Source organism: Ammodytes marinus (genome assembly GCF_949987685.1).
Source record: "Ammodytes marinus genome assembly, chromosome: 18".
Lineage (NCBI taxonomy): Eukaryota > Metazoa > Chordata > Actinopteri > Uranoscopiformes > Ammodytidae > Ammodytes > Ammodytes marinus.
Window position 1 is genome coordinate 26117023 of NC_137222.1, and position 18073 is coordinate 26135095.

The window sequence follows — 18073 nt, forward strand, 5'->3', positions numbered from 1 at the left end:
TCGGTAATGATGACTTTCACCCAGGAAGGGCAGACCCGGATTTTAAACTTTGGTCCTCCAAAGGTCTAGCTAAAATATCTGATTTGTACAATGGAGGTGAATTTATGTCATTTGAAGATCTTAAATCCAAATATGACATTCCTACAAAACATTTCTTTAAATATCTCCAAATCAGAAATGTTGTTCTATCAAAGCAATGTAATAGCCTGACGCTCCCCCCTTTGTCCATTTTAGAAGACATCACTTTAAAATATTTGAAAGCTAGGGGACAGGTGTCTATGCTTTACAATCTGCTTGTTAGTGGATCTAATGAGTCATCAAATAATATTTTACGGGCCTGGAATATGGATTTAGTGGAAAATGTATCAGAGGAAGAATGGTCAAAAGCCTGCTCTTTGGTAAAAACCCAATCTGTAAACACACATTCTATACTCTTACAATATAAATGGCTGAGTAGACAGTACATTACTCCTGTGAAGCTAAACCACTTTAACCCCAATATTCCCGACACGTGCATTAAATGTAGCCAGCAGAAGGGTTCACTTTTCCATTGTATGTGGAGCAGTCCACAGGTTGCACTCTTTTGGCGAGAGGTCCTGAACATTATTGGTCGTATTATTGGCAAGGTGATGCCTTCTGATCCTAAGCTATGTATCCTAAATATTTACCCTGCCAATTTTGTGGTAACTAATGATAAGAAACCTTTAATTGGTATGTGCCTTTTGGAGGCTAAAAGGTGCAAAACCAACTGTTTGTGGCGTTTCTGAATGGCTAAACGGAGTGACTTCCTATCTGGCACTGGAAAAGATCAGTTATTTCACAAAAAACAGGATCGATTCCTTGAAAATGAAGGTATACGAAGGTATGAAGGTATCTTCCATCCATTCTTAACTTATGCTTATTCATTACTGTGTGAAGGCATGCTTATGTGCACATATGATGTTTTTATTATTCAGAGATGTATGCTGAATTTCTCATTCAATCACATACTCTTTATGTTAATTTAACGTAACTGTTTTGTTTTTTGTGGGGAGGAGGGGTGGGGGGTGATGCGTTTTGAGTGATTGCTTTGTTGTTTGTGCACACTGTCTGTTGTGCTTGTCTATGCTGTAAAAACAAACAAAAATCCAATAAATATATGTTTGAAAAAAAAAGAATATATGCAAATTAGCAAATATTTCATTAAATATGTCAACATATAAACCCTTGAAGTTACAGATTTTCTGAGGGGATCACCATGTTCACAATGACAATAATTATAAGGTCATAGAAGAGTGTAAACATTCTGATTTGATATATAATGAAAATGGCTAAAAAAAACTATTACGTACTGTATGTCGCAGTTTTGAATGAGATATTGCCTAATTTGCATATTTTGTTAAATGTTTTAGACTAAGTGTAATACAAAAAGTATTTTTCATAATATGAAGATTAATCTGGTAAAAAAGTATGAGGATATCTATAAAGGTAAAAAAAAAAGTCCCATTCACCACTTGGTGTGATACTAGTGTAACCTGTTGTGGTCGTTTTCAGGACTTTCGTCCTGGGTAGAGATTTTGGAACACATCCCATGTTGTTCACTGGGGTCATATTAGTCTATTACAGTTGAGATATTCTTCGCTAAATGAAATGCATAAAAATCGTATCCAGGACTCCTACTAAAGGGTTTACATAGGCTACACATATTGAATGAGATATTGCCTCATTTGCATATTTTATTAAATTTTTTGACAAAGTGTAATACAAAAAGTATTTATCTTAATATGAAGATTAATCTGATAAAAAAAGTATGAGCATTTTCAGGACTTTCGCCCCGGATAGAGATTTTGTCACACATCCCACGTTGTTCAATGGGGTCATATTAGTCTATAACAGTTGAGAAATTCTCCGCTAAATGAAGCGCATACTTTCCCAGGACCTCCACTAATAAGAAGATGGGTACACTGTGGTCATAAAGGGATGGACATGGTAGGCTGTGGTGTTTAAACAATGCTCAATTGGTACTAAGGGCCCAAAGTATGCCAAGAAAATATCCCCCACACCATTACACCTCCACCACCAGCCTGATCCGTTGATACAAGGCATGATGGAGCCATGCTTTCATGTTGTTTACGCCAAATTCTGACCCTACCATCTGAATGTTGCAACTGAAATCAAGATTCATCAGAACAGGCAATATTTTTCCGATCTTCTATTGTCCAATTTTGGTGAGCCTGTGCGAATAGTAGCCTCAGTTTCCTTTTCTTAGCTGACAGGAGTGGCACCGGGTGGGGTATTCTGCTACTGTAGGAAATCTGCTTCAAGGTTGGACGTGTTGTGCGTTCAGAGATGGTATTCTGCATACCCTGGTTGTAATAAGTGGTTATTTGAATTACTGTTGCCTTTCTATCATCTCAAACCAGTATGCCCATCCTCCTCTGACCTCTGACTTCAACAAGGCATTTTCGTCCACACAAATGCCGCTCACTGGCTATTTTTTCTTTTCGGATTATTCTCTGAGATGGTTGTGCGCGAAAATCCCAGTAGATCAGCGTGTCTGGCACCATCAACATTGCCACGTTCACAGTCACTTAAGCCCCCTTTCTTCCCCATTCTGTTGCTCGGTTTGAACTTCAACAAGTTGTCCTGTCCTGGTCTACATGCCTATGTGAATGGCTGATTAGTTATGTGTTAACAAGTAATTGAACCGGTGTACCTAAATAAAGTGGCTAGTGAGTGTATATTTACACTTAATTCTGTACTAAGTTCAACTGCAGCAGCGGCCGTTTACATTGTCAGTATAAGTTAGTGTTGTCCTAAACTAAAAACATGCAGCAGCTTATTAAGGCGTCTGAAAGAATATTCTCAAAGTACGATGTAGTGTCTCATTTGGGCAGGACATGCAGGTCATTCCTATGGTCTTCAGTGTTTTGGGTTGTTTCATTTGATGATTTCTATCTCATCAACAAATTATGAAAGTTACATTATCTGAATGAAATGATCTTTTTGTCATTTAAAATTCGCTGTTGTTTTCATCCCCTTGTCCCTAGCAGCTCTCCAAGTCCCTTTCCTCTCAGCTACTTCTTTCATCGGTGCGCTACTTCGTCATGAAGAGTAGCAACATTAGGAATATTGAAATCTCTCAGCAGAAAGGGATCTGGTCTACCACACCCAGCAATGAGAGCAAACTGAGCAGGGCCTTCCTGGAGAGCAGCCCCATCATCCTCATCTTCTCTGTCCAGGGCTCGGGACACTTCCAGGTGCTACCCTGTCTGACCAATGGAAAAACTACTTCCATCAGACCTTCCTCTATGGAATCTCTAATGGTGTATGTCTTTTTCTTTACAGGGCTACGCTCGCATGACATCAGCCATCAGTCAGGAGAGCTGCCAGGACTGGGGCTTCCTGGGCCTGGGAGGGGTCTTCAGTGTAGAGTGGATCCATAAGGAGAGTCTTCCGTTCCACTGCACCCAACACATTCTCAACCAATGGAATGACAACAAGAAGGTCCAGATCAGCAGAGACGGACAGGTGAGCACAGGAGGCGTTTCATCACACAAGCACTTACACTCTGACAAACACACAACAATAGTTTGAATAATTCCAGTGGCATCCTTTTCGCTCAGTGTGTCTTTTTGTCATTCCATTTTCCTCTCACAAAAGGATATTTAAAAACAAAAAATGAGCGGTTATTTGATTCTGTTTTAAAATGCAAAAAATCTAGGGTCAAAAAGGAATGAACTCAACTTACAGAGTTATGCAACAAATAAAATCGCTGTGTTTTTTTTTCTTCATATTTTTGCATCAGTACCGTACTTTCCGCACTATAAGCCGCACTGGACTATAAGCCGCAGGTGTTATAATGTTTAATTACCATATGTAAGAGTTTGTGCACAGAGGGGATTGTCGGGAAAGAGATGGCTGCTTGAGGAAGCTCCCATTTATTAACATTTCAACAAACAAGTTGCATATTTGCATAACGTATTCAAGTGTTACCATTTAGTGCAATAGTAGCTACTAGGGATGGGCACGAGTGTTTTCGCTAATCGTGTGATCGCTTGCATTCCTCGAGGATCAATCGATTCCTCGTTAAACTTTTTTCTATTTTTAGAACGCAACGCATCTGTCTGCAGAACAACGGTTCACCGCAATAAATCGCTCAATGCTTATTGTCAAACAGTCACAGTTGCCATATGATATTAAGGATTTTTTTCCACAAGTTTAAAACACATTTTCCTCACTGAAAGTAATTAAATAGACGGGCCACAATTTAAACCGATCGAGTTGGTCTGCGGTGAGGAGAAAAAGAGAAAAAAAGCATGGGCTGTAGTTGTAACAAAAAAAAATAGCCTAAGTCACCATTTAAAATAAGAAGGGCAGCAAATAGCCAAATATAAAATGATTGTCCTACAATTTAAATACATATAAATAACTCACCAAAGCAGATAGTTGTATATCCAACCGCGTAATGCTCACTCCGTGTCCGTGAATAATTACCGCGACTAATTCCTCATTAACGGAACGTTACACCGGTCGGTTTTTTAATCTTATCCCCATATTCCCTATTGAAGGCTTCTTAACTGTTGTTGGCTCGGAGCGAATGTGCCTGAAGTAAGCCTGGCTTCTTCTTTACTTTTCTTTCCAAGCGGAGAGCACCTTGCATACTCACCTGTCCTGGAGTCTACTCAATACTAACTGAGAGTAACAGGTGTCATCTCCCCTTTTTATAAACGTAACTTTATCATCTGCTTTGAAATAATTGGACAGTTATATTCCTGAAAATTTTCTGAAGAAAGGAGAGACTGTGTTCAGCTCCGCGGTGCTGTGGAGAACACAGGCTGCGCTGCGGTGGCACGGAGGTGGCAGTTATTTGCAGTTGCTGTTTGACACAACGCTCAGTTTATTGCACTTGCATCAAAATATTTAATTTTGTTAAACTTTATTTTATCCGTTTTGTGCCGTTTTGTACATGTATATAACATTTTAAAATAGGGGTTACTGACACACAAAAAAAAAAAGATTTGCCTCATCCACCAATCGAGTTCATATGCAACGAGGAGTACTCGAGTACTCGATTACTAACGCTCATCCCTAGTAGCTACAGAACATATATTGTGCTGTGTAATAACAGGGTCGAAAAATGGGGAAAAAGTTGCGGCTTATAGTCCGAAAATTACGGTAGGTTGCTGTTTACAGTAAGAGCGTGTATGAGGACTGTGCTATGTAGGAAAAAAGGACAGTTCCGTTTTCAGCCTACACTGGGACTGAGTAAAGTGTGTTGATATAAAATACTGATAGTAGGCAATGTAGTAAGCCATTATGTAAGAAAACTTCAAAATGTAATAAAAATTCCATTTTATCATGTATAACACCCGTATTATGTAATAATCAGTCCGGACCGAATATGTAATACATTTCCCCGCATTTTGCAATTACATTTTCAGTATATACAAAAAATACGACTCCATTTATTAAATAAATGCTTGTGGCGCTGTGGTCAGAGCGTCGTCCCCCCCCTTCCTGTGTGGGATTAGTGCTGTGCTTAGAGTGGACGCTCCCATCAACTACTAGTGTCTTACTCTTAACTGTGTCATACACAGCACCGTCATCATAGACTGTATGGTCCTCATCCGTGCTCTTATTTAGTAAATAGCAACTTCCTGTTAGAGAATATGTAAAAACCACAGGTGTTTTTTTCGTTTGTTTTCTAGTGATAACATTTTTTATTTTTAGAAATAGAAAATTAAATTCAGTAAATCTTTTTAACATTAGTTTTGTAAGTTTTTTTTTTTTTTAATATGCTTTTGTGAAAGGAAAATCAAAAGACGCTGACCCTTCTCCCAGCAAATTTTGGGAAGACAGTTGATGATTGTACACTCAACAAAAATATAAACGCAACACTTTTGTTTTTGCTCCCATTTTTCATGAGATGGACTTAAAGATCTAAAATTCATTCCAGATACACAATTGTACCATTTCTCTCAAACATTGTTCACAAATCTGTCTAAATGTGTGATAGTGAGCACTTCTGCTTTGCTGAGATAATCCATCCCACCTCACATGTGTGCCACATCAAGATGCTGATCTGAGTCTGACATCATGATTAGTGCACAGGTGTGCCATAGGCCGTGTCTGAACTGCCATACTAACGTCCTACTCATACTCATTTTGACTTCAATTTGAGTATGTGACGGTTGGGTATGCGAGTTTGGGTATGTGAGAAATTCCCGGATGAGTACTAACTTCCGGGAAGATTTTGGGTATGAATCGATTGTATACTTTTCCTACTCAACCGCCCCATAATGCACTGGGTCAATTCTACCCGCCCAGGAAAATGAAATATTTTCGAGCAAGTTGCTAGGCAACAACATTGTTTGGGGTTCCGCGATCTGACAACTGTACGTGCAGTCATTCATAAACTCTTACAATAGATAAGAGATGAAGATAAATACCTAACAACATTAGAGTCACTAAGTGAAATGAGTGTTGTGAGTCTGATAGTGGAGAGAGATTAGAACAGATCGCTGTTCCATACACCGCGGCTCGTCCAGCTCAACTCACAGACAGCTGAGTGCTGATGAGCCGGACAGAGAGCGTCGGAGGGATCCTCCGCCTCAAAACATCATTATTATAAAACAAGAGGTCTAAAACACAGATGATGAACACAGGACTGTAAAAATCTAGTTCAATATCTAACCTGTAGAGGGCGGTTATAAGCTTAACAGTGTCTAAACTGCCTGAATCTTATAAGAAGAAGAAGAAATTCTTCATTGCTTGAGTATACTTCAACTGAGAACGTTTAGACGCAGCTCGCATACACAATCGATCTTTGAGTAGAGAGTATGCATGATGTTATGCCCCGGTCTAGGGGAACCCAGAGGCATAACACAAATGCTACAATCCCACTCCCCGATCCCCAAACCACCACACAACAACGTTTCTAAAGTAAGATCTCAATTTATTGGAAGTGAGAAATAATGAACACAGGCAACATAAATCTTCGGGGTGAGTTAACGTCAAAACCTATACTGAAGCAAAACAAAAAGTGATCCCTAATCTAAACGTTAAAGAAAACAAAAGACAAACTGTAAAAGAAAAGACGACTCACCCCTACGGACACACCATCATAACACAACAAACTAACACATAACAAAGAATGATAAGCGTGGTTTGGGGGAATCGTGAGCGGGTGCTGCTGCTGTCAACCAAGCCTCCCGCTGCGTAAATCTGGCGGAGCCTTATACTGCCCGGAGGTTGATAGCGGGCCAATCACCACCTTCCGCCACTTAGGAGGCAATCACCTGCCGCTGTGAAGAAAAGCTCACTCACACACCCACACACACACACACACACACACACACAGCAAAGGGAAAACAGCGAAACACATGACATACAATAGCCTACACGGCCAGGGCCGTAACACCCCCCTTCCTAAAAATCGAACATTTCCCCCCAAAAATGTTCGATTCACCAGATCCGAGACAACGCGTCCGCCATAACGTTGTCCTTACCCTTTTTGTGATGTATAGTTAGATTGAAGTCCTGCACCAGCAAGGACCACCGCATCAGCCTCTGGTTAGTATTCCTCATTTGTGCCAGGAAAACTAGCGGGTTGTGGTCTGTCTGGACCTCGACGGGCAACGAGCTGGACCCTACATACACCTCGAAGTGTTGGAGGGCAAACAGTAGTGACAGGGCCTCTTTCTCAATAGTACTGTACTGAAGTTGGTGCTTTGTGAATTTTTTAGAAAAATAACAGACTGGGTGATCGATACCGCAGCCGTCCTCCTGTACCAGCACTGCCCCAGCACCACTGGCACTGGCATCCACCTCCATCTTAAAAGATCGCGCAAAATCCGGCGCCGCAAGGACAGGTGCGCTGCAGAGAAGAGCCTTGGCACACTCAAACGTGCTCTGGCATGCCGGCGACCACATAAATGCCTTGGTGACACTAGTTAGACTGGTGAGGGGGACAACAACATCCGCAAAGTTTCTGCAGAACCCCCTGTAATAGCCTGCCATTCCCAGGAAACGGCGAAGCTCACGTCTAGTTTTGGGCACGGGGAACTCGAGAATAGCCTGTATTTTTGCGGTGAGCGCGCGCACCTGCCCCTGCCCCACCTCCTTCCCCAAATATGTGACTGTGGCCTGGCCAAAGTCACATTTCGCGAGATTTAGTGTGAGTGATGCTTTTTTTAATCTAGCGAAGATCTCGCTCAGCGTCCCAACGTGCTCAGCCCAAGTGCTCGTATACGCCACAATATCATCCAAGTACACTTCACAATTGCTTACACCAGACAGCACGATATGCATTAAGCGCTGGAAGGTCGCGGGTGCGTTCCTGAGACCAAAGGGCATGACGGTATACTGAAGAAAATTGTCGGGGGTGACGAAAGCGGAGATGTCAGACGCACGAGGAGTTAACGGAACTTGCCAATAACCCTTTAACAGATCAAGTTTTGTAACAAATTTAGCAGAACCAACACGATCAACACAATCTTCCATTCGGGGAAGAGGATACGAATCCGCCTTAGTGACCCCGTTAACCTTGCGGAAATCCGTGCAAAAACGCGGTGATTTGTCTGCCTTGGGTACAAGGAGACAGGGAGAACTCCACGGACTAGAACTCGGGACGGCTAACCCATTCTCCAACAGATAATCAACCTCCTTCTGGAACAGTGCCCGTTTAGCGGGGTTCACCCGGTACGCGTGCTGCTTAATTGGGTAGTGATCGCCAATATCAACATCGTGCGAGAGAACGGTGGTACGGGATGGGACGTCTGCAAAAAGACAGAGATTGGTTTCAATTAACTGAATGAGATCATCCTGGGCCGAATTATCCAAATGACGCATGTGAGCTTTCAGATTTTCAAGGACCTCTGAGTTTCGTAGGCGAGAGGGATGTTCAGCCCGGTTAACCTGCAACCCATCACTCTCAGGACAGTATTGAGACGGCGACACCTGCGTAGCCGTAGCCACAGCGGAGGGCACAGCGGAGAGCGCACCAGGGAACGAAGAGACTACGGCACCTCCACGGGCAAAATAGGGCTTAATCATGTTTATGTGACACACACGAGACTTCCTCCGACGATCCGGGGTGCGAACGACATAATCAGTATCACTTAATTTAGTTTCGATTTCATACGGACCACAGAACTTTGCCTGAAGGGCAGAACCAGGGACTGGCAACAATGTTAACACTTTATCACCAACCTCGAAACTTCTCCGCACCGTCTTTTTGTCATATCTTTTTTTCATTTTATCCTGAGGCACAGAAAGGGCGCTGCGCGCGGCCTCACGGGCTTTATGCAACCGCTCCCTAAAAGAGCTCACATAGTCAAGCACATTTTCGCTCGAACTCGCAACATCAGACAGGTATTTTTCTTTCAGCAGCCGCAGAGGACCACGCACGGTGTGACCGAACACCAGCTCGGCGGGGCTGAAACCTGTCGATTCCTGCACGCTCTCACGCGCAGCCAAGAGTAGGAAAGGCAACCCCTCATCCCACTCTTTACCGGACTCGAGACAAAATTTACGCATCATCGCTTTTAATGTCTGGTGAAAACGTTCGAGGGCACCTTGAGACTGTGGATGGTATGCACTGGATTTCCCGTGTTTTATGGCCAACGAAGACATCACTTGAGCGAACAATTTAGACATGAAATTTGAGCCCTGGTCTGTTTGAATAGATTTCGGCAGGCCGAACGTGGAAAAAAAATTAACCAGAGCTTTCACCACGGCTTTTGCTTTGAGTGTGCGCAAAGGAATGGCCTCAGGGTAGCGGGTCGCCGCGCACATCAACGTCAGAAGATACTGGTGGCCAGACTTCGTTTTAGGAAGTGGACCAACACAGTCTAAGATCATGTGTTCGAAAGGCTCTCCGATGGCCGGAATTGGCTGCAGCGGAGCAGGAGGAATAACCTGATTTGGTTTTCCACCAACCTGACAGATATGGCACGAGCGACAAAATTTGGTCACGTCGGATTTCAAGCCCGGCCAAAAGAAGTACGGCAGGATAAGATGGTAAGTCTTTTTAATACCTAAATGACCAGCAAAGCTGTCATGTGCCAGACTGAGTACTTGAGGGCGAAATTTTTGAGGCACGACAACTTGTTGAAACGAATTCCAACCTAGATCACCAGCTGAGGGTGGATACCACTTACGCATTAACACACCGTTGTTAATGCTGTACACACAGGGATTCCCAACCCTGGGGTTGGCGGCAGTGGAGAGGCACGTAACCAGAGTCTGATCGGCCTGCTGGGCCTGGATAAACTCAGTTCTGTCGACTTCAAAAGAGAGCTTAGCGTTAGAGGGTAACAGGTTAACTGGCACACATTTCCCAGGTTTAACACAGGGCAATTCATTTTCCACAGAATCATTTTCAGCACACAGAAAAGAGTCAGATAAATCAACACCATCGAACTTACGCGTCTGCGCGCGTGTCACAGCACAGGCAGGGAACACAGAGGACATGTTGGCAGCAGCAGGAACAGCAATACTAGGCTCAGCGATGGGGTTTTCAACCACCTCGGGAGTTGCAAAAACTTTCCCCCCTGCGAGATCATTCCCGAGAATCAGAGCCACACCGCGCGCAGGGAAATTAGCACGTATCCCAATTTTCACCGGACCCGAGACAAGCGGAGAACGCAAAAACACAGTGTGCAGCGGTACTCGAAGTATACTCATTTTTACGCCCCACACAAGGACATCCGAACCACAGGATGATTTATCTGAGAACGGTAACACATTATCTAACAGGAGCGACTGTGTGGCTCCCGTGTCACGCAGTATAGTGATGGGCACCTGATCCTCCTCCTTCCCTGTCAGTGAGACTAAACCTTTTAGGATAAAAGGCCGGTAACTGTCAGCCACGCAGCCGTTTTCACTCTCGTCTACGCCGACCGGTGCCAGAGAAGGGACTGGCTGAACAAAACCTACACTTTTGGGGTTGCGCGCACTCTGCTCTTTTCGACCGAGAACAGGACAGTGAGATATAAGATGGCCCGTCTCACGGCAGTAATAACATTCCGGCCTGCCAGGAGACATCAGGTTAGCGGGAGATCTGGGAGGTGACGCTTTATAATTTTTCACAGAATTTGACGACACCGGTTGCTCACGGCGCGCAGTGGGAAAAATAACCCGGTGCGTCAAAACAAACTCATCGGCGAGCACGGCCGCTTTTGACATCGACTCTACCTTCTGCTCATTTAAATAGACAACAATGTTTTCTGGGAGGCACGTTTTGAACTCCTCCACCAGGAGTAATTCGCGGAGCTGAGCAAAATTTGCAACTTTACATGCGGCCAACCATTTATCAAAGAGAATTGTTTTCTCACGGGCGAACTCCACATGAGTTTGCTTGGCAGGTTTCTCACATCCTCTAAATTTCTGTCGGTATGCTTCAGGGACCAATTCGTACGCTCTTAATACAGTGGTCTTAACAATATCATAATTCAGACTTTCTTCTATGGACAGACTATTGCAAACCTCCTGTGCTTTTCCTATCAATTTACACTGTAGCAACAGGCACCACACTTCCATCGGCCACCCCAACGTTGCTGCGATGCGTTCAAAAGCCTTAAAATATGAGTCAACATCATCTTCTCTAAATGGTGGGACTAAGCGAATTTGCCTGCTAACATCGAACCGCTCAGGTGGAGCAGCATAAGGGAGCGTACTCACAGGGGTGGACGTGCCGGGAGACCTCTCAACCTCCATAGCCCGTATGCGTAAACGCATGAGCTCGCACTCCTTTGACTTGAGCTCGCACTCCTTTGTCTTTGTCTGCAGCTCCACCTCTCTTAGGCGGAGCGCCAGCTTGAGATCCTCCGTCTCATGCCCAGCCTGTATCACCGGTATATGATCTGTGCTATACCCCGGGGCGGCAGCAGCAGCCTCGGCCCCTAACACCGCCCCGTTGCTGAACGCTAGTGAGGCTATGGCAGCACCAGCTCCCATCTCCCCGACTAACACAGCAGGTGCACCATCCGTTTTAGGCTCTTTACCACCACCCCCTACCACCAGCTGCTCCACCAAAAGCTGTTTAAGCTCATCTTTTTTAACACTTCTTGGAATAGCTACGTCATGGAAACTGGCAATCAAAACTAGCTCTGCTTTTGTGCATCGTTCCAATTTATCCACCGTAGGCTCCAGCGCAAATCTGTCCATATCAAACGACATCTTGTGAGAAACTGCCAAACAAAAACAAGCGACGGATTACTGCTCTGCAAGCACAAAAAAAAAAAAATGTACTTTGCAAAGACCGGACGAGCCCCCAATTTATGTTATGCCCCGGTCTAGGGGAACCCAGAGGCATAACACAAATGCTACAATCCCACTCCCCGATCCCCAAACCACCACACAACAACGTTTCTAAAGTAAGATCTCAATTTATTGGAAGTGAGAAATAATGAACACAGGCAACATAAATCTTCGGGGTGAGTTAACGTCAAAACCTATACTGAAGCAAAACAAAAAGTGATCCCTAATCTAAACGTTAAAGAAAACAAAAGACAAACTGTAAAAGAAAAGACGACTCACCCCTACGGACACACCATCATAACACAACAAACTAACACATAACAAAGAATGATAAGCGTGGTTTGGGGGAATCGTGAGCGGGTGCTGCTGCTGTCAACCAAGCCTCCCGCTGCGTAAATCTGGCGGAGCCTTATACTGCCCGGAGGTTGATAGCGGGCCAATCACCACCTTCCGCCACTTAGGAGGCAATCACCTGCCGCTGTGAAGAAAAGCTCACTCACACACCCACACACACACACACACACACACACACAGCAAAGGGAAAACAGCGAAACACATGACATACAATAGCCTACACGGCCAGGGCCGTAACACATGAGTATGTAGGATGTAGGACGCTAGTATGGCAGTTCAGACACGGCCATAGACTGTCCACAATAAAAGGCCACCCTGAAATGTGCAGTTTTGTCTCACAGCAAAATGCCACAGATGCCACAAGCATTGAGGAAGCGTGCAATTGGCATGCTGACAGCAGGAATGTCAACCAGATCTGTTGCTCGTGCATTGAATGTTCATTTCTCCACCATAAGCCGTCTCCAGCAACTTCGCACAGCCATTGAAGAGGAGTGGACCAACATTCCACAGGCCACAATTGACAATCTGATAAACTCTATGCGAAGAAGATGTGTTGCACTGCATGAGGCAAATGGTGGTCACACCAGATACTGACTGGTTCTGAGTCCCCAGACCCCCAATAAAGCAAAAAAATGCACATTTCAGAGTGGCCTTTTATTGTGGACAGTCTAAGTGACACCTGTGCACTAATCATGATGTCAGATCAGCATCTTGATGTGGCACACCTGTGAGGTGTAGTGAGAGTGTAATAAATACAATTATTTAAAATAAGATTAGATACACTCTTTTGTCCCTTCTTGGGCTCCAAGCCCCTGCGTCACAAAAACACACTTATTTGTATTGAAAACATTTTTGTATTAAAAAAAAGACAATGGATTGTGGAGGGTACTTTAGGCCTGCATGCACCTCCAGTCAGCTTTTTCTGGCTCAGCCACGATATATTATCTATTTCACCAGTCTCATATCAGTGTTTCCCCTAGAATTTTTTTTAGGCCCGGTGGTAAGAGCTGATAAAGAGTATGCGTGCCGCGTGCGTACCAAATTTCTAGAAGAAATTGACCAAAACGAACCCCATTTGGGATGAGCCTCTTTTGACAGCCTGTTAAAAATGAGGGCATAGGGTTATGCTTTCACATTCAGTACGTTTGTACATGTGGTGTTTCTCACAGGATTTTTAGATTCTGCTGGGTGAGAATGGACATTCTAGGGGGGTCTGGGGGCATGCCCCTGCAGAAGAAACCTTATCCTTTTTAAAGTTAAATGCATCAATCTGGTGCACTTTGAGAGGTGAAATCTGATTAATTCTGTGCTCTGTAAACAACATATGCCCTGCCTATAACTATTTTCTGTAATAATTTGGAGACACAAGCCACGTAAACTATTTAAGAAAAACACATGGATTTCAATAAAAAAACAATAAACACTAAGATCTAATATAGACAGGTCCTGTTTAGACTCATTTCTGGAATAATCTGAATCACCTCACCTTGAAGCTAGCCTATTGAAAAATGTTCTTTATTTTTTTTAATGCAAATAGCCTTGTTGAAAATAAATGAATTAACATAGGCTACACATCATGATTAGCCTATCAACATGTGTGCTACATAAGGCAAATTCCCTATTCCGACCATTATATTTCATCTAGCCTATTTCTCAATTTAAAACATACAAATAAAGTAGCATTGAAAATACAAAAACATAAAGCTTGTAGGCCTACAATAGCCTGCTGTTTTCAAGATAACTTGACAGTTAAAACAATAAATAAATTAATATGTCCCTTGAAAATAAATGAATGCTTTTCTGAGAAGAATGTCAAAGGCAGTAGCAGTGTGGCACTTCTGTAAACTTACTGAAACGAGTGCATGCCGTTTTTTTCAGCGCTGTCTCAGCTGTTGATACAGATTGGTTGTGTTGCCACGGCGACGTAGCGATTTTAACTTTCTAAACTTTGCGCAGCACTTTTTCCTGTTCAACGTCCCTGTTACTGAGTCCTTAGTATCTCCATAGAGCAGGCGCTGGTTTTATTTTCGCCACTAGATCAACGTTTGCTTGCTAGTCATGCTCCTGCTCATTGGCTTCCGTGTTTAACAAGTGCGCACCCGCACCGAATACACACGCGCATCGCGCCGCGCGCAGACACACACACGCAGACACACAGATCAGCTGATGGGATGATCAAACGAGAGGTTGTAAAGACAGGCGCACACGAGGGGTAGACCGACAGTGCCGCGCAGACACTCGCATATTATTATTACGGAATCAATGAAAAATTGATAATAATTTTTTTTTTTTTATTATTATTTTTTTTTAAAGTTAGGCTGCTGTTGGCCTGGCGGGGGTCCCGTTGGCCTGGCGGCCCCGCCAGGCCTGTACAATGGTAGGGGAAACACTGCATATCATATGAGAGGAAAGATGGAAGAGAAGAGTATGTTTGTGGGTATGTGTGAATGTGTATGATTGCTGTATGTTTGAGGTGGTGGTCGGAGGGGCCGTTGGCGCTGAATGGCAGCCACGCTTCCGTCAGTCTGCCCCAGGGCAGCTGTGGCTACTCTCGTAGTTTACCACCACCAGTATGACTGAGTGTGAACGAATTGAACCAGGAAATGTAAAGCGTCTTTGAGTGCCTAGGCAATAAAGCGCTATATAAAACCTATCAATTATTATTATTATTATTAACAACTTGCCGTTGAACTTAGTTTTGTCATGCTGGAACTTAGCCCTAAATATATAATAGGGCTGAAACTAATACTTTTTCCCCCCATGTTTTTATTATTTTTACAATTCATTTTCAATTAATGAAATGTTTTAATTTAGGGAAATCTCAAGTCACAATCGCTCAGAATCCAAAGTTATGAAGAGCCAGAGATATTTAATTTCATATTCAATTATCAAATTTGGGGTTTTTGCTTTTTTATGGCTCTATGAATTTATTAATAAATTGGTCGCCAACTGATTTTCTTAATAAACAATTTCATTAATGGACTTTTATCATTTCAGCTATAATGTAAACTTCTTATCGCCTACATTTAGTTTATTTCCTGAAACAGTTTGTAGAAAACAATATATGGCAAAGAAAGAATTCTCATTCCAAACTGTAAAGAAATAATGATATGTAATAAATGCATTTGAATGGCTCTCTTTCTGTCTCCTGTAGGAGGTGGAGCCCCAAGCAGGAAGCCAGCTGCTCTTACTGTGGGAAAGAAACTCTGGAGCTCACGTTCAATAAGTAGCACTTTACTCACCACCTGATGTTTGTTCTCCAGTAGACTACATTTATACTCTGTATACTAATACAATCCACACTGTTCTATTAATTAGGGGGCAGAGCTTTTAGATATTGCATGTTTTATTTCTATTTTGCCTTAAACAATACAAGGACTGCACTACCAGTTAAGGCAATAGGGTATGACAATGATATAGGGACTGAATCATTTAAATGCCACCTTTTAACTTGTCTCCTGTCTTTTGTCTATTTAATAATTAGGTTCTCATTTGGTTGTTATGCCTTGAATTCAAATTGGTACTTCTTTTGTTATTAAACAGTATGTTTACAATCAAATATGTTTCTCTGGCTGTTAAGCATGATTTATAAATCGGTTATGAATTCAAATGTATGTAACATGTTTTATAGTAAATGTGTCATTGATTGGATAAATACAGAATCTTTTCCAGATCTTTTCAAGTGTTGACTAATTGTTGAGATTGTTGATTACCGTTCAGATTGTTGGAATGGTTGAAATGTTTGTGAAGACTCAAAGCACATAAACAGTGTTGCTCTGTATATCAAGTAACTGAGATTGTGTTTTATACTGATGATGTAGTTGTGCCTATGGCTCTATCATCAGGGACTATTTATTGGATTTATTTGAAAAAAACTTTTTGCTACTTTATTCTGAGGTGAAAAGTGTATTTTGACTGTTGAGTTAAGGCATCCTCAAGATGGAGTTAATGGGATGATGGTAATAAATAGAGATTCTATCTGAAAACCCTGTTGTCAGTGTGATGTCTTTCCTCAGCTCTTAAGTGTCTACTGAGCTAACTGAAATTATGCTACATCTAGGTCCACTTAAATGATTAACATGCACTAGCAGCAGTATGCAAGTGCTCTATTGACTTTTTGTCCTGGGTTTTGCCTATCAGGCTATGCTAGACATACTGGGAGCTCCAAACACACTAAGGGTTGAATAACATTATATAATATATATTATATATATACACACTCACCGGCCACTTTATTAGGTACAGTGGTTCAATTTCTTGTTAACACATAACTTATCAGCCAATCACATTGCAGCAACTCAATGCATTTTGGCATGTAGACCTGGACGGGACAACTTATTGAAGTTGAAACCGAGCAACAGAATGGGGAAGAAAGGGGGTTTAAGTGACTTGGAACATAGCATTGTTGAGGGTGCCAGAAGGGCTGGTCTGAGGATTTCAGAAACTGTTGATCTACTGGGATTTTCACTCTCAACCATCTGTAGGGCTTACAAAGAATGGCCCGAAAAAGGAAAAATACCCAGTGAGCGGCATTTGTGTGGACGTAAAATGCCTTGTTGAAGTCAGAGGTCAGAGGAGGATGGGCATACTGGTTTGAGATGATAGAAAGAAAGGCAACAGTAACTCAAATAACCACTTGTTACAACCAGGGTATGCAGAATACCATCTCTGAACGCAAAACACGACCAACCTTGAAGCAGATGGGCTACAGCAACAGAAGACCCCACCGGGTGCCACTCCTGTCAGCTAAAAACAGGAAACTGAGGCTACAATTCTCACAGGATCACCAATATTGGACTAGCCTGGCTCCGCCCACCTACCTACTTGATTCCCCCTTCGTCAGTCTGGGGCTGGGGTTTATTAGTGGGATCTGGCTGAGGAAAAATTCCAGCCGTCCAATCAGCGAACAGAGCGTGTGGCTTAGAACGATGACGTCGAAGTCGCGCTCCAGTTTCAGTTGAATGCTGCGTTCCTTTATACTCGGAAGAAGGAGATTTCCGACTTGGTAGTTCCGACCTGTCTGTGTTCCAGTGCATCTGCTCGCAAAAGTATGGACGTCTACAACCTTTCTCATTCAAATAACTAAACGTTAGGCTCTAGCAAGTTACCATTGCCAGTTACCGTCAGAAGCCGCCTCATGACATACGTCACGACTAGGGATGTAACGATATGAAATTTTGGGTACGATACGATATTGCGATTGATATCACGATATCACGATACGATATTAAGCGCGGAATTCATTTCTACCCCCTTAAATTAAATGGTGTAAAGCTGATTTAAATAAAACATAAACGCAAGAATAATTCAAATTTTTTATATCTTAAAATGAAGAAGAGATTTCTGAGAGATTTAAACAACTTATCACCAAAACAAAGACACTGCTTCTCTACTGCCGTTTTTAAAGAAGCATTACACCTATATTTTTCAAACTGAAATAGGAATTTTAAATCTAAACTTAATTTAGTCACTTGTC

General features: G+C 42.7%; 1 protein-coding gene across 2 annotated transcripts in view; it reads left to right on the forward strand.

Moving 5' to 3' along the window:
- Nucleotides 1-16541, forward strand: part of ythdc2 (YTH domain containing 2) — a 162854-nt gene extending 146313 nt beyond the window's left edge. The window contains exons 30-32 of one of the 2 annotated variants that reach the window (XM_080046489.1): nucleotides 3030-3239; nucleotides 3328-3510; nucleotides 15752-16541. In XM_080046489.1, the coding sequence (XP_079902615.1) occupies nucleotides 3030-3239; nucleotides 3328-3510; nucleotides 15752-15823 (465 nt within the window). In that variant the 3' untranslated portion in view covers nucleotides 15824-16541. The remainder of the gene's footprint in view (nucleotides 1-3029; nucleotides 3240-3327; nucleotides 3511-15751) is intronic. The other variant, XM_080046490.1, reaches the window with a different exon arrangement.
- The last annotated feature ends 1532 nt before the right edge of the window (nucleotides 16542-18073 follow it).